A 17784-nucleotide genomic window follows, 5' to 3' on the forward strand; every position below is an offset into this window, starting at 1 on the left:
CTCCAAGAATACACCTGCCCCAAAACAACATCCCATAAGTTTTAACACTACAAGCCAAATACAGAAAATGATTACCACACAGGATTTGTAGCATGCTTTTGGGAACATTTCTTCTAGTTCAGAGTATAAACCCTCAGGCCTGCGAGTTTTTTTGGTCAATAGTTAGCCTCTTCCTTGTGTCTAATATTATCCCTAATTTCCCTTGTAAGCCATGTTTGGCCAACTTTCCCGTTTTCTTTTTGCACTTGACAGGAATAAACAATTGTTTCAATTCACCCATGTGGTCTTTAAATGTTTGCATTTGCCTATCATCCTTTAAATAACATCCCCCAATCCACCAAAGCTAAATATTGCCTCATATCATCATAGTTTCCTTCATTTAGATTCCAGACATAGTCTCAGAATCAACTACATCACTCTCCACCTTGAAGAGGAATTCTATCATATTATGGTCGCTCATCCCCAAGAGGTCTCGCACAACAAGATTGCCAATTATTCCTTTCTCATTACACAATGCCCAGTCTAGGATGACCTGTTCTCCAGTTCGTTCCTCAACTAATTGGTCTAGAAAATCATCCCCTACACACTCCAAGAATTCTTCATCTATGGTATGTTACTCATTTGATTTGCCCAATCTGTATGCAGATTAAAGTCACCCATAATTACAGATGTTCCTTTATTGCATGCTTCTCTAGTTTCCTGTTCAATGCCATCCCCAATATCACCATTATAGTTTGGGGGTCTGTACTCAATCTCCATTAATGTTGCTTGCCCCTTGATATTTCTCAGATCTACCCAGACAGAATCCACATCGTCAGACCCTCGCTTCCCTCAGTAACCTGGGATAGGTTCCAGGTGGAACCCATCCAGTTGTACTGGCCCCTCTTCCCCCAGAACCAGTCCCAATGCCCCAGGAATCTGAAACCCTCTCCCTCATACCATCTCTTCAGCTACCCATTCATTCGATGTATACTGCTATTTTTGCTCCGACTAGCATGATCCTACTTTACAACTCCCTATATACTGCTTTTAGGACCTCATCCCTTTTTTAAAAATCTATGTTATTTGTACCAATGTGTACCATGACCACTGGCTGTTTACCCACCCCACCCAGAATGACCCATAGCCGCTCTCAGTCATCCTTGACCATAGCACCAGGGAGGCAACATACCATCCTGGAGTCTCGTTTGCGGCAACAGAAATGCCTATTTATCCTCCGAACAGTTGAATCCCCTGTAGCTATTGCATTCCCACACTTCTTAATCCTCTCCCGTGCAGCAGAGTCAACTATTTTACAACAAAACTGGCTGTTGCTGCTTTCCCCTGAGGCCATTCCCCTAACAGTATCCAAAACGGTATCAGTTTTGCAGGGTAATGGCCACAGGAGACTCCTGCACTGCCTGCCTAGTCCTCTTGCTCTGCCTGGTGGTCATCCATTGCCTTCCTGCCTGTGGAGTCTGTGCCTGCAGTGTGACCATCTCTCTATATGTATTATCCACGATACTCCTCACCGTGCGGATGCTTCACAGTGGCCACAGATCCAGCTCCAAAACCTGGGTTTCCAGGAGCTGCAACTGGAGACACTTCCTGCACACATCCTGGCCCCGGGCACTGGGATGGCACAGTGGTTAGCACTGCTGCATCACTGCACCAGGGACCCACGTTCAATTCCAGTCTTGGGTGACTGTGTGGAGTTTGTACGTTCTGCCCGTGTCTGTGCGGGTTTCCTCCGGGTGCTCTGGTTTTTTCCCACAGTCCAAAGATGTGTAGGTTAGGTGGATTGGCCATGCAAACTTGACCCTTAGTGTCTCAGGATGTGTAGGTTAGGTGGGGTTACAGGGATAGGCAGGTGGAGTGGGCCTAGGTAGGGTGCTCTTTCAGAGGGTTTGTGTAGAGTAGAAGGGCTAATTGGTCTCTGTTTGCACTGTAGGAATTCTAATTGAATGGTATAAATGTTCCTGGCTTCCCACATAGAGCTGGACGAGCACACCATGGCTTTGAGCTATCCTGCCATGGTTTACCCCATTAAATTAAACCTTTTGGAAGATACTGAAAATCAAATAATATCAATTACTCTGGGACCTTTCTTCCCTGATCCTTGTCACCACCTCTAGTAGATCTGTGCTGCCAGTGGGGTAGGATATACCGAGGGATAGTGATGGAGAAGTCTGGGCCATTGGCTGCAAGGTATGATGTGGTGAGTTAACTATGACAAATGTTGCTTGACTAGTCTGTGGGGCATTTCTCCAACTTATATGAACAAACAAATATACAAATCAGGAAGAGGCCGCTCAGCCCCTTGAACCTGCCCTGCCATTCAATAAGATCATTGGCTGAACTGATTGTAACCTCAACCCCACATTCTTTCTCATCATCAATAACCTTTTATCATCTTGTTAATCAAAAATCTATCTAGCTCTGCCTTAAAAATATTCAAAGAGTCTGCTTCCACTGCCTTTTGAGGAGCACAGTTCCATAGGCTTGTGATCCTCGTGAGAAAAAATGTTTTCTAATTTTTTGTTTCATAGGTATTTTATTCCAAACATGTTCAACATATTAACATAACGACAACATCTAACAGAGCATACAGTTTGTATGTTTTCCCCATTTACTCAGCCCTCCCCTCCCCCGACAAACAGCCCCTCAAATATAGTCACAAACGGCCTCCGCAAAGTCCTCCTCTGACACTCTTGAGGGCAAATTTGATTTTTTTTACAATCTGAGAAACTCGTACAAGTCTCCCAACCATGCCACTACCCCAGTGGTTTGGCTGACCTCCAGTTCAAAATATCCGTTGCCGGGTGATCAGAGAGGCGAAGACCACAATATCAGCCCCCTTCCCCTTCAGCAGCTTCAGCACCTCAGACACCCCAAAGATCACCACCATAGGGTCCAGCTTCATCTTGAACCCTACAATCCTTGATAGGTTACGAAAAACCTCCTCCAAAAGTTCTCCAACTCCACACATCCCCAAAACAAATGGGCATGGTTCGCCAGCCACCTCCTTCACCTTTCGCATCTGTCCACTACCTCCAGGGAATCATAGAGTCATAGAATTATAGAATTTACAGTACAGAAGGAGGCCATTCGTCCCTTGGAAAGGGCACCCTACCCAATCCCACACCTCCGCCCTATCTCCGTAACTCAGCAACCCCACTTCAACTTTTTGGACAGAAAAGGCAATTTAGTATGGCAAATCCACCTAACCTGCACATCTTTGGACTGTGAGAGGAAACCGGAGCACCCGGAGGAAACCCACGCAGACACGGGGAGAACGTGCAGACTCCACACAGACAGTCACCCAAGCCGGGAATCAAAACTGGGAGCCTGGAGCTGTGAAGCGACTGTGCTAACCACTGTGCTCCAGGTTGCCCACTCATCCGAGCCCGAGTCATGTGGATCTTATCCACCACCTTAAACTGTATAAGACTCATCCTTGCACAGGAGGAAGTGGAGTTCAGTCGACACATTACTTTGCACTCAAGCCCCCATCCAATCTCGCTCCCCCAATCCTCCTCTCACTTCCGCTTGATCCTTTTCACTAAGGTTGTGCCCTTCTCCCCCAACCACCAATATATGTCCCCAATCCTACCATCCACCCTTCATCCAGGAGCAATTTTCTCCAAAATGTCTATTCCAGTAACTGGGAGAATGAGGGCTGCTCCTTGAGCACAAAGTTCCACACCTGCTAGTATCTGAACTCACTCCTCCGTGGTTGCTCGAACCTTTCCCGCAGTTCCTTCAACCCAGCAAACTTGCCCTCCAGGAACATGTCCTGGACCCACACGAGCCCTTCCTCCTGCCATCTCCTATATATTCCGTCCAACCCCCCCCCCCCCCCCCCCTCCCCCAAAGTGGCTTCTTCACCGACATGTGACCCAGTTTAATGTGCCTCCTCAAATGGTTCCTAATTTTTAAGGACGACTCCACTACAGAACCGCTCGTGTACTTGCTCAGGGTGAACGGTAGCGGAGCCATCGCCAAGGGCCCTCAGGCTCCACCTCTCGCATCACTCCTACGCTAACCCAATCCATAAGAAGTGGTCAGCGAGGATGGAGGAGATGGAGAACCGGGCCCGTCGGAAGAACCTGCGGATTCTGGGCCTCCCAGAGGGGCTGGAAGGTTCGGATTTGGGGACCTATGTGGCTATGATGCTGAACACGCTAATGGGCGCGGGGTCGTTCCAGGGACCCTTAGAGCTGGAGGATGCCCATCGGGAGCTGCTGAGGAAACCCAGGCCAAATGAGCCGCCTCATGCGGTGCTGGTCCATTTTCACCGCTTTGTCGACCGCGAGTGTGTGCTGCGTTGGGTGAAGAAGAAGGAGAGGAGTAGCAAGTGGGAGAATACGGAGATCAGGATCTACCAGGACTGGAGTGCGGAGGTGGCAAAGAGAAGGGCTGGTTTTAACTGGGCGAAGGCTGTGCTCCACAAGAAAGGGGTCAGGTTTGGCCTGTTACAGCCGGCACGCCTGTGGGTCACTTATAAAGACTGCCAGCTATATTTCGACTCCAGGCAGAGAAGCTGGACTTGAACTGGGGACTGGGGGCTGGGGAACGTTGTACACAGCCCGGAGGTTTTGTCCTCCTTGGTATCCTTTCGTTTTATCGGTTCTGTTGGATGATGTTGGTTTTTTGCCGTTCTGTTTTTTTGTTTGCTTTTTGGGACTGTTATCTGTTTACTTAGGCGTTTTTTTTGTTTGGATTTTTATTTTCCTTCACCAGTTGGGAGGGGTTTGCGGTCCTGTTGGGTCATGTGCCCACCTTTTCCCGCGTTTTGGGTCTGGGGGGGGGGGGTTTGGGAGGGAAGCGCGGGCTTTTTTTTCCCGCGCTAGAGGAGTAGTGGGCGGGACCGTCACTGGGGGGGGGGGGTAGTTGTGTTGCAATGGGGAGGGTTTTTGGGGTGGCGGGAGCAGCCAGGGTCAGCAGGAGTCGGCTGGCTTACGGAAGTACAATAGAAGGGGTTACGCAGCTAAGGAGGGTCCTAGCTTGGGGGGGGTACCGGGTTGCTGCTGAAGTGACGAAGGAGCTGGAGCAGGTAGAGGGGGTCGGGATGGGGGTTTGCCGCTGTGGGGAACGGACTGAGTGGGGGGCGCGGGCACGTGGTGGATTACGGAAGGGTGATGGCTAGTCGACGGGGAAAGGGGGTAGGTGGCCCCCTGATCCGGCTGATCACCTGGAATGTGAGGGGACTAAATGGGCCGGTTAAACGGGCCTGCGTGTTCGCGCACCTGAAGGGGCTGAAGGCGGATGTGGCCATGCTTCAGGAGACGCACCTGAAGGTGGCGGATCAGGTTCGATTGAGGAAGGGATGGGTAGGCCAGGTGTTTCATTCGGGGCTGGATGCAAAAAATCGGGGGGTGGCGATCCTGGTGGGGAAGAGGGTGTCGCTCGAGGTGTCGAATGTGGTGGCAGACAGTGGCGGGAGGTATATGATGGTGAGTGGCAAGCTGCAAGGGGAGCGGGTGGTGCTGGTCAATGTATACACCCCGAATTGGGACGATGCAGGTTTCATGCGGCGCATGTTGGGCTGGATTCCAGATATGGAGGTGGGAGGCCTGATAATGGGGGGGGATTTCAACACGGTGCTGGATCCGCCACGGGATCGATCCAGTTCCAGGACGGGTAGGAGGCCTGCGGCGGCTAAGCTGTTGAGGGGGTTTATGGACCAGATGGGAGGGGTGGACCCATGGAGGTTTGCGAGACCGAGGGCCAGGGAATTTTCATACTTCTCCCATGTGCATAAGGCTTACTCCCGGATTGATTTTTTTCGTTTCGAGTAGGGCGCTGATTGCGAGGGTGGAGGATGCTGAGTATTCAGTGTTAGCCATTTCTGACCACGCCCCGCACTAGGTGGACCTCGAGCTGGGGGAGGAGAGGGACCAGCGCCCGCATTGGCGCTTGGAGGTGGGGCTGCTGGCGGACGAGGAGGTGGGCGGGCGGGTCCGAGGATGTATCGAGAGGTATCTGGAGGCAAACGACAATGGGGAGGTCCGAGTGGGGACGGTCTGGGAGGCGCTGAAGGCGGTGGTTCGGGGGGAGTTGATCTCCATTCGAGCGTACCGGGAGAGAAGGGAGCGGAGAGAGAGGGAGAGATTGGTGGGGGAGATGGTGAGGGTGGACAGGAGATATGCAGAGGCCCCGGAGGAGGGATTGTTGCGGGAGCGGCGCAGCTTTCAGGCTGAGTGCCGCAGGTTATCCAGGAAGATCAAACGGGGTTTGTGAGAGGGAGGCAGCTGAACACTAACATACGGAGGCTCTTGAATGTTATAATGATGCCGGCTGTAGAAGGGGAGGGGGAGATAGTGGTGGCACTGGACGCGGAGAAGGCCTTTGATACGGTTGAGTGGGGGTACTTGTGGGAGGTGCTGGAAAGGTTCGGGTTTGGGGAGGGGTTTGTCAGTTGGGCGAGGCTGTTGTATGAGGCCCCGATGGCGAGCGTGGCCACGAATAGGAGGTGGTCGGAGTATTTTCGGTTACACCGAGGGATGAGGCAGGGGTGTCCCTTGTCCCCCCCCTACTTTTTGCGCTGGCAATTGAACACCTGGCTACGGCGCTGAGGGAGTCGAGGAACTGGAGGGGGCTGGTGCGGGGTGGGGAGGAGCACCGAGTGTCGCTCTATGCGGATGAACTATTGTATGTGGCGGACCCGGTGGGGGGAATGCTGGAGGAGATGAGGATTCTCTGGGAATTTGGGGACTTTTCGGGGTACAAGCTCAACTTTAGGAAGAGCAAGCTGTTTGTGGTACACCCGGGGGACCAGGAGGGGGGGATTGGTAGGCTCCCACTGAAAAGGGCGGAGAGGAGCTTTCGGTACTTGGGGGTGAAGGTGGCCAGGAGCTGGGGGGCCCTGCATTAGCTTAACCTTACAAGGCTGGTGGAGCAAATGGAGGAGGAGTTTAAGAGGTGGGACATGCTGCCACTGTCTCTGGCGGGTAGGGTGCAGTCAGTTAAGATGACGGTGCTTCCGAGATTTCTGTTCCTGTTTCAGTGCCTCTCCATCCTTATCCCGAAGGCCTTTTTCAGACGGGTTAACAGGAGCATTACGGGATTTGTGTCGGCACATAGAACTCCAAGGGTGAGGAGGGTGTTCTTGGAGCGGGGCAGGGATGGGGGGGGGGGGGGGGGGGCTGGCGCTGCCCAACCTCTGTGGGTACTATTGGGCTGCCAATGCAGCAATGGTGCATAAGTGGGTGATGGAGGGGGAGGGGGCAGCATGGAAGAGGATGGAGATGGCGTCCTGTGTGGGCACAAGCCTGGAGGCGCTGGTGACGGCGGCGCTGCCGTTCCAACGAGGTATACCACGAGCCCGGTGGTGGTGGCTACCCTCAAGATTTGGGGGAAATGGAGGCGGCACAGGGGGGAGGTGGGGGCCTCGATGGGATCCCCGATACGGGGGAACCACCGGTTTGTTCCGGGGAGAATTGATGGCGGGTCCCTGAGTTGGCACAGGGCAGGTACCAGGAGGTTGGGTGACCTGTTTATAGACGGGAAATTTGAGAGCCTGGGTGAGCTGGAGAGGAAGTTTGGGCTCCCCCCGGGGAACGCCTTTCGGTACATGCAAGCAAGGGCGTTTGTCAGGCGGCAGGTGGCAGAGTTCCCTCTGCTGCCACTGAATGGGATCCAGGACAGGGTGCTCTCGGGAGTATGGGTTGGGGAGCGGAGGATCTCGGCGGCGTACCAAGTGATGCAGGAGATGGACGAGGCCTCGGTTGAGGAGTTGATGGGTAAATGGGAGGAGGAGCTGGGTGAGGAGATTGAGGAGGGGACGTGGGTGGACGCCCTGGGGAGGGTGAACTCCTCCTCTTCTTGTGCGAGGCTTAGCCTCACACAGTTTAAGGTGCTGCATAGGGCTCACATGACCGTGACAAGGATGAGCCGGTTCTTTGGGAGTGAGGACAGGTGTATTAGGTGCTCTGGGAGCCCAGCAAATCATGCCCATATGTTCTGGGCATGTCCAGCATTGGGGGAATTTTGGAAGATGTGGCAGGGACGTTGTCGAGGGTGGTAGAATCCAGGGTCAATCCGGGCTGGGGGCTCGCAGTATTTGGGGTTGCAGAGGAGCCGGGAATGCAGGAGGCGAAAGAGGCCGGTGTTCTGGTCTTTGCGTCCCTGGTAGCCCGGCGGAGGATTCTTCTTCAGTGGAAGGACGCGAGGCCCCCAAGCGTGGAGGCCTGGGTCAACGACATGGCAGGAATTCTCAAGCTAGAGAAGGTGAAATTTGCCCTAAGGGGATCAGTGCAGGGGTTTTTCAGGAGGTGGCAGCCATTCCTGGACTTCCTGGCAGAACGATAAAAACAGGCCAGCAGCAGCAGCAACCCGGGGGGGAGGGAGGGAGGGAGAGGGGGGGTGGGGGATGTTTTGTACTAGAGGGATGGGCATAGTTGTTCTGTGCCAATGTCGGGCATTAATTAATTTCCTTTTCTGTGTATACGCGGGGGGAGGGTTTCTGTCCTGTCTATTGAAGGGACGGGCAGATGTTTTGGGGGAATGATGGGTGTTAGTTTATCTCTTCTGCTGTGTATGCGCAAGGGGGGGGGGGGGGGGGGGGGTAGTTCTTTCTATTCTTTGTAAAAAAAAATCCTGTCTTTTTGTTGTTGATATTATGCAAAAATTTGAATAAAAATTATTTTTAAAAAAAAATACAGGATCCTGAAGACACGATCTGAGACGTCATGCACCCTGGCACTCGGGAGGCAACATACCTTCCGGGAGTCTCGCTCGCGACCACAGAATCTCCTATCTATTCCCCTAACCATTGAGTCTCCTATCACTATTGCTTTTCTATTCTCCCCCCTTCCCTTCTGAGCCCCAGAGCCAGACTTCGTGCCAGAGACCTGGCTGCTCAGGCCTTCTCCCGGTCGGTCATCCCCCCCAACAGCATCCAGAACGGTATACTTGTTTTGAAGGGGAACGGCCACGAGTGATCCCTGCACTGTCTGCCCGTTCGTTTTCTTTCCCCTGACTGTAACCCAACTACTCTTGTCCTGTACCTCAGGTGTGGCTACCTCCCTGTAACTCTTGTCTATTACTCCCTCTGCCTCGCGGATGATCCGAAGTTCATCCAGCTCCAGCTCCCTAACACGGTCTCTGAGGAGCTGGGTGCACTTCCCGCAGGTATAGTCAGCGGGGACACCGGTGGTATCCCTCACCACCCACATCCTACAGGAGGAGCATGCAACTGCCCTAGCCTCCATCCCCTCTTCCCTTGCAGAATACAGTTGCACTGTGGACCAACTGGAACACCGCCCTCCGACTCTGCTCCCAATCAGCTCTACTCTCTGTAAACTCCCGGCTCTCTTCACGCTCTTTGAGGAAATGTAGGAAATGAAATGAAAGGAGCACCTTACTCCCTCCTCAGCTAACTCCCTCAGTCACCAAACTCTCACTATAGCACTCAAATGCACCCAAATGCAGCACTCAGTGCAAACAATGGATTGTTTTAGGATGGTGTGAATCATCTCAGGTGCTCTGGTGGAATTTGCCACAGCTGTCAGTGTGTGAGCAGAGTTTTCAGAGCAGATGTTGGATACAGATTGGCCTGAAATCTCCTTTGAGAATTGGAAGCTCTTAATTTTGTTTTAGCTCATTTATGGGATGTGGGCATCGCTGGTTAGACCAGCTTTTGTTGTCCATCCCTAGTTTCCCTTCAGAAGGTGGTGGTGAGTTACCTTCTTGGACTGCTGCAATCCTTGAGATGTAGGTTCTCCCAGTGAGCTGTTAGGGAGGGAGTTCCAGGATGTTGCCCCAGCAACAGTGAAGGAGAGGTGATATATTTCCAAGTCAGGGTGGTGAGTGACTTGGAGGCAAACCTCCAGATGACGGGATTCCCAGGTATCTGCTGCACTTGTCCTTCTAGATAGTAGTGGTCGTGGGTTTGGAAGGCGTTGTCTAAGGACCGTTGGTGAGTTACTGCAGTGCACATGGATGGAGGGTACACATGGCTGCCACCGTTCTTCCGTGGTGGAGGGTTTTAATGCTTGTGGAAGGGGGAGCAATCAAGCGGGCTGCTTTGTTCCGAATGGTGTTGAGCTTCTTGAGTTTTGTTGGAGTTGCACTCTTCCGGGCATGTGGAGAGTATTCCATTACACTCCAGACTTGTATCTTGTGGATGGTGGACAGGCTTGGGAGGTCAGGAGGTGAGTTACTCACCGTAGGATTCTTAGTCTTCGACCTGCTCTGGTAGCCACAGTATTAATGCGGTTAGTCCAGTTCAGTTTCAGATCAATGGTAACCCCTAGGATGTTGATTGTGGGGGGATTCAGTGATGTTAATGCCATTGGATGTCAAGGGGTGATGGCTAGATCCTCTCTTGTAGGAGATGATGATTGCCTAGTACTTGTGTGGCGCGAATATAACTTGTCAGCCCAAGCCTGGATATTATCCATGTCTTGCTGCATTTGGACATGAACTGCTTCATTATCAAAGGAGCCACGAATGGTGTTGAATATTGTGCAATCATTCGCAAACATCCCCATTTCCAACCTATGATGGAAGGGAGGTCATTGATGAAGCAGCTGAAGATGGTCCGGCCTGGGACACTATCCTGAGGAACTCCTGCAGTGATGTCCTGGAGATGAGATGATTGACCTCCAACCATCACAACCATTTTCCTTGGTGCCAAGTATGACTCCAACCAGCAGAGAGTATTCCCCTGATTCCCATTGACTCCAGTTTAGGGGTCCTTGATGCCATACAGTCAAATACTGCCTTGACTTCAAGGGCAGTCACTTTCACCTCCCTCTGCTTTTTCATCTCTGTAGTTTACAGAGCTACAACCAGACAGGGAAATGCCTGGCGACACGGCTGCTAGACCCCCATTGAGCGGAGCATCAGTGCGCAGCAGCGCTGACGATTTGGTTGGAAGACTAGATACATGCTCCAGACATAGCCTCAAAAAAGTCCAGGGCAGGGATGAGGGGAATATTTTTTTAGGCAGAGCTTCATTATGATCCAGAATTCACATCAGAACATAAGAGCAGGAGACAGCCATTCAGCCATCGAGCCTGCTCTGCTGTTCTATATGGTGAAACATTCATGTTGATGCCATTTTCCAAAACTATCCCCATATCTCTTTATGTTATTGGCATTTAGAAATCTGTCCATCTCTGCTTTAAACATGCTCAATGTCTAAGCTTCCACAGGCCTCTGGAGCGGAGAAAAAACATTCTCATCTTGTGCATTGCGCGACACAGATTCAATGAGCAGAATCTAACGGGTGACAGGGTTTCCTGCCCTTCTGGCCCAAACAGCGATGCCCACTCCCCATGAATAATAAACATAAAACCCAAAGAGTTGATGGGGAACACACCCTCGCCAATGCTGGCTGATCCTCAGCCAATAATTGACCACTTAAAAGCCTCAAATGGGATGAGTGTGGGCAGGCGTCCCAAGACCTCAGTCACCACAGCACCCCCAAAGCTCCTGAATTGTGGACAGGTTGGGAGGGTGTTGGTAAGGCCACTGGGTTATTTAATGGCCCCGTCCCACTACCGACCACCAGGAAACCTCCGTTAGGAGACCATTACATTCTGCCAGGTGGTTACTTTCAAAGGGGAATTGGATAAGTAGTCAAAGGGAAATTATTTTCAGGGATCTGAACAAAAATGTGACTAGTTTGAGTGGGCTACCAAAGTGCAAAATATAATGGCCTTGTTCGCTGTGGTCTCATTCTACATGGCATAATCTATCACTGATGTCCTTTTTAATTTAGATGAAGCACATCCCCAAGACAAGTTTCCTGGAATCCAAAATGATCGGGACAATTTTGAACCTCTTTGCCGGTGGCACAGAGACTTCCTCCACCACCCTCCGCTGGGCCCTGCTCTACATGATGATTCATCCAAATCTACAGTGTAAATATAAATTAGACTCAAATACCTGACAGGGGTTCTTACCTTCTGGCCGCTGTTGAGTAGAGTCAAGAGTTGCTTTCCTTTCCCAAACATCTTTCTTTTCCTTGAACAAACTCCATTCAAAACTCTATCGCTACATCACACCAAACAAGTGCCACCTGCAACCCCTTTACTTATCAGTGCCAATTATTGGATAGTTAACATCAATGAGATATATAATTGGAATATCTCTTAACCCATTCCTGACAGGGGGCTGGGGGACATTAAGGCCAGTGGGAGAGGGGAGGAAGGAAGGACCCACCAGTGTGAGCTGAGATGGAGGGTTTGGGCACCAGTAAGAGTTGCAGGAGGGAAGAGAATAACATTCAGAAATGCATTTGGAAGCAGTGGAGTAATTGTTCATTTCCTTTATTCAGCACTGACTGGAATGATCTAATGATCAGTAAGACAGGTTTGGAATTCTCCATTTGCTATTCAATAAGGCAGATTATCTGATATTTATCTCATTGATGTTGTGGGAGCTTGCTGTGCACACGCTGACTGTTGGGTTTCCTGCATCATAACAATGATTACACATCAAAAAGTATTTATTGGTTAGGGCTCTCCGAGACATCTCCAGGTTGCAAAAGATATTAAGAATGCGCATATTCTCCACTTTGATTTTAGGGTGGCACAGTGGTTAGCACTGCTACCTCACAGCGCCAGGGACCCAGGTTCGGTTCTAACCTGAGGTAATTGTCTGTGTGAAGTTTTCACGTTCTCCCCATGTCTGCTTGGTTTCCTCCAGGTGCTCTGGTTTCCTCCCACAGTCCAAAGATGTGCAGGTTAGGTGGATTGGCCATGCTAAATTGCCCCTTCGGGTGAGGTTTCAGGAATAGGATGGGGAATGAGGCCGAAGTTGGGTGATCTTTCGAGGGGTCAGTGCAGACTCGAAGGGCCGAATGACCTCCTTCTGCACTGTGGGGATTCTATGATAAGTACAATTTATTTATTTCAGTGACTACTCAAAATTTGTCCCTCTTTTGTTTCTGTAGCTAAAGTCCATGATGAGATTGACAGAGTAATTGGGAAGGAGAGAAAGCCAACGTTGGAAGACCGTGAGGAAATGCCGTACACCAATGCTGTTATTCATGAAACTCAACGCTTCGGAAATGTTGCTCCACTTTCGCTTCCTCATCAAACATACAGAGATACAGAGATTATGGGATACACAATCCCTAAGGTGCGGTCAGGAATTGATCCTGAATATATAGTTAACTCCACCACCCTGAAGACTTGTCCCTCTCTGAAAGCTCAACTCCTCCCCAATTGTAATTGTTATTTCTACACATTGTTGTGCTAAGAGTTTAGTAATAGGAAAGATGGAGATTCGAAGTTTGCAGAACTACCCCCTATTGTTTAACGGTCTGAGTTTCTCTGAACCCAATACTGTTACTGGGGTAAATGGCCAGCTCCTGGCACAAGGATGTCTCAACCTCTTCTAGTTATCCTAATGATCTCCCATCATTCTGTTCATAGTCTGCAGGCAACAGGGTAGATGTGATGGTGATAAGAGGCTTCTTGGTGTATCTTTGGGTTTCTGGAAGCACTTCTGAGCTGGAAACACATTGCTTAATGTTCAGGTATCTAAGGTGTCCGCCGCAGTCTTGATCTTAAAGTGGGTAGTTTAAGGCCATCTGTCCATGACAAGAGAGACAAGCATCTTTGACAAGGATTATGGTCCTCAACTCAGAAGGATCAATATCCCCCTCTCCGAGTACAAGTATTGGAATCCTCCTTTCTACTCTGCTGGCTATTTTCAAATGTATTCATGGTGATCGTTGTTATGCTTCTTGAAAGAATGCTCGAAGTTGTCTTTAAGTTAAAGGATGGTTTATTGTGCTCCACAATAATTTACAGAATTGCACTTGAGAATATGCTGCTCTTCAATGTTCTGCAACTAGGCCCAAAAGACTTGCAGCCCTGAGCTCAACTTCCACGTCCTGCCTCCTTAACCCTCCGGTCCAAGTGGGCGAGGGCGGGCCTTCGGCATCCCTCTTATATGTCCCCGCGCTGCCCCCTGGTGGTACTTCCATTTCCCATCAGCCCCTTCTGTACACACTCAGGCGAGGATCACTACATCCCCCTTTTTCACTTTTTTTTGTAGTTGCAGAGCTGTAACTAAACACAAATGTAGACAGTTAGGTTTATATACACACGACAAGGCAGGGCAATGCAATTGTCAGTCCATGTTCACAGGTTCAGACGGTCGGGGGCACGTCTGATCCGGGTAGACCTCCTGAGTGGGCATGGAGATCCAGGGTCTTCTATGTCCATTTGGACACCTGCTGCTGGAGTTCCAGGATGTTGTATGACAGCGTCCTGTAGATCTAGTGCGTCCTGCAGATCGAGTGTTGGAAATACCCGTTGACGAGGTGTAACTTTTAGAAGGTCTCGGCGATTTCGTCGAAACATTGTTCCATCGTCAGACTGCACTATGTAGGATCGTGGCGATATTTGGCGGAGGACCAACACCATTTTGGACCAGCCCCCAGCCGGGTGTCACAACCTCACTGTATCGTTGATTGCCAACGATTGCAGTACTTTTGCCTGCTGGTCATAGTGTTGCTTTTGCACTTGACGTTGGTGACGCATTTTATCCAGGACAGGCGAGTGATCGGGATTGGTGAATTGTAGTGCCAGTAACGTTGTCCGCACATCTCTGTTGAAGAGCATTTGAGCCGGTGATAGTCCAGAGCTCAAAGGTGACGATCGGTATGACAAGAGGGCCAAGTGTATGAGTCCGCAGCCTTGCTGATGAGTTGTTTGATTATGTGGACACCTTTCTCCACCCTGCCATTTGATTGCGGAAAGTGTGGACTCGACGATATATGCTTGAAGTTGTAGTTCTTGGCGAAGTCCGTCCACTCCCAGCTGGCAAAACAAGGCCCATTGTCGGACATGACCGTCCGTGGGATGCCATGCCTGGAGAAAGTTTCTTTGCAGGCCTTGATGACTGATGCCGCTGTGAGATCCGGGAGTTTCATGACTTCCGGAAAGTTGGAGTAGTAATCGATGAGCAGAACATAGTTGCGGCCCATGGCGTGGAACAAGTCAATGCCCACTTTGTCCCATGGTGACGTGGCCACCTCATGCTGCTGCAGTGGCTCCTTGCATTGTGCCGGTCGATGTCTTTGGCACGTGTCACAAGTGAGCACCATGTTTGTTATGTCCTCGTTAATCCCTGGCCAGTAAACAGATTGTCGTGCTCTCCTTTTGCACTTTTCGGCACCAAGGTGCCCCTCGTGAATCCTGTGGAGGATGTCCGCCCGGAGCGCCATTGGGATGACGATTCTGTCGTTTCGCAGTATAATGCCATCGACCACGGATAGTTCAGTCCTGACGTTTTGGAACTGTGGGCACCGCCCATTTGGCCAGCCCTGCTGTAGGTTGTGTATGACTTGAAGGAGGGTGGCGTCCTCCTGTGTTGCCTGACGAATTTGCTGCAGCCTCTCGTCTGTTGCCGGGTGTGTCTCCTTGCACCACTGTGCATGAGCTTCCACATCATTGATGGAAGCCAGTGGCGGGTTGTCAGCGTCCATGGCTCGTGATAATGTGTCAGCTATCACAAGGTCCTTGCCAGGGGTGTATACCAGCGTGAAGTCATACCTTCGCAACTTCATCATCATGCGTTGTAGGCGCGGTGTCATATCATTTAGGTCTTTGTCGATGATGTTGACCAGCGGCCTATGATCAGTTTCCACGAGAAACGTGGGGAGACCGTACACATAGTGGTGGAATTTGGTCACGCCTGTGATTAGACTTAGGCACTCCTTTTCTATCTGTGCATACCTGCACTCTGTGGCGGTCATCGTCGTGAAGCGTAAGCCACTGGGACCCAGTCCGACTGGTCATTCTGTTGCAGTAGCACAGCACCAATTCCATGTTGACTGGCGTCAGTGGAGATCTTGGTAGGTTTTGCCGGGTCAAAAAATGCGAGCGTTGGAGCTGCCATCAACTGGTGTCTCAGATCATCCCATTCATCTTGGTGATCTTGGGTCCAGGCAAACTCCGTGTCCTTCCTTGTCACGTTCCTCAACGCCGTCGTCCGTGCTGCTAGGTTCGGTATGAATTTACCAAGGAAGTTGATGAATCCCAGGAATCTTAGGATTGCTTTCTTGTCCTGTGGTCTCTGCATGCTCTGAATTGCGGCGATCTTCTTAGCGTCCGGCTTCACCCCGTGCTCTGATATTGTGTCGCCCAGGAAGGTCAGCGAGGACTGTGCAAAAGTGCACTTGGCTTGGTTGAGCTTCAGTCCAAAGTGGTGGATCCACTGGAAGACTTGCTTCACCCTCGCAATATGGTCTTCCTCTGTCGTTGACCATATTATGATGTCATCCACATAGACACGGACGCCTTCAAAGCCTTCTATCATCTGCTCCATAATTCTGTGAAATATTTCGGATGCAGATATAATGCCGAAGGGCATCCGATTATAACAGTACCTTCCAAACGGCGTGTTGAAGGTGCAGAGCAGGCGGCTGGACTCAACGAGCAGCATTTGCCAGAAACCCTGTGAGGCATCAAGCTTGGTGAAGATGCGAGCTTGTGCCATTTCGCTCGTTATCTCCTCTCGCTTGGGGATAGGGTAGTGTTCCCTGCGAATGTTCTTATTCAAATCTTTGGGATCTAAACAGATCCGGAGTTCACCAGACGGCTTCTTAACGCACACCAGCGAGCTGACCCAGTCAGTCGGCTGTGTGACTCGTGAGATGATGCCTTGAGTTTGGAGACGTTGAAGTTCAGCTTTTAGCTTGTCCCGCAATGGAGCCGGCACCCTCCGTGGGGCATGAACGACCGGTATGGCATTCTCTTTGAGCAGGATTTTGTATGTGTAGGGTAGCGTACCCATGCCCGAGAAGACGTCGGGGTACCCGCTGAGTAGCAGCTGTATGTCATCGGCAATGCGTGATGATTCAGCCGCGTGCATGAAGATCCTTTGAATTAGCCGCAAATCCTTGCAGGCTTGAGCACCTAGCAGTGAGGATCTTTTTTCATCTACAATTTCAAATCGTAGTCCTGTTGTGACCGTGTTGTTGGCAACTTGTAGGTGGCAGGATCCCTTTGAGGTGATCAGGTTTCCGTTGTAGTCAGTGAGCTTGCATGCGGCAGGTAACATCTCGTGCGTCCCTGGGACGGCTGCGAGGTCTTTGCTCGTCATCAAGTTTGCTGAGGCTCCCGTGTCCAGCTTGAACGTGATGGGGAAGTCATTGAGTCGCACCGTAGCAGTCCATTCGCTTGCAGAGTTGATGGCATGCACGTGTCGAGGTTTTGTCGTCAGCTCCTGTGGTTCCGCTGTGGCGTTTATAATTCCAATGCTGTACGTGTTCTCCCAGGAGTTGAATTCTTCGTGGTCGGAAAAATAGTCTTCGGGTGCCGGAGTGTTCATTACATCAACTGTGCGGACCTTCAGGTTTCCGTGCCGTTGCATTGTTGAGTGATATTTGGCTGTGGACTGACATTGGGAGGCGAAGTGATTCATTTTTGAACACTTTCTGCACCTTTTTCCTTGAGCAGGACATTGCCCTTTTAAATGGGAGGAGCCACAATAATGACACGTCATGACGTCATGCGTATGTTGCGTTCGCGCATGCGCAGTGCGGTTTTCAGTCCGGGGCCGGTATTGCGAGAAGTGCGCATGTGCGTACCGATCACGTCCGGGATCGCGTCTTTCGGGATGATGCGCATGCGCAGACGGGCCGGAGAACGGAAGAGACGGCCTGTGAGGAGAGGCATCTTTATATCTGCCTCGTGGTGAGTGTTTTGCAATGAATGTCTTTCAAATAGCTCCAGTAACTGCTGCTTTTTCTGCTCCTGTAGTAAGCATTTATCTATGGTGGTTTTAAGTGTTAAATCGTTTTGCAGTATTAGTGATTCTCTTAGATTTCCATCG

At 50.8% G+C, this 17784-nt stretch overlaps 1 protein-coding gene across 3 annotated transcripts in view; it reads left to right on the plus strand.

Annotated features, from left to right (window-relative positions):
* LOC119974656 (cytochrome P450 2J6-like) overlaps positions 1–17784 on the plus strand; it is a 118934-nt gene that overhangs the window by 57956 nt on the left and 43194 nt on the right. For all 3 annotated transcript variants that reach the window (XM_038813730.1, XM_038813729.1, XM_038813728.1), the window contains 2 exons: positions 11711–11852; positions 12887–13074. In XM_038813730.1, the coding sequence (XP_038669658.1) occupies positions 11711–11852; positions 12887–13074 (330 nt within the window). The remainder of the gene's footprint in view (positions 1–11710; positions 11853–12886; positions 13075–17784) is intronic.

Source organism: Scyliorhinus canicula, chromosome 12 (genome assembly GCF_902713615.1).
Source record: "Scyliorhinus canicula chromosome 12, sScyCan1.1, whole genome shotgun sequence".
Lineage (NCBI taxonomy): Eukaryota > Metazoa > Chordata > Chondrichthyes > Carcharhiniformes > Scyliorhinidae > Scyliorhinus > Scyliorhinus canicula.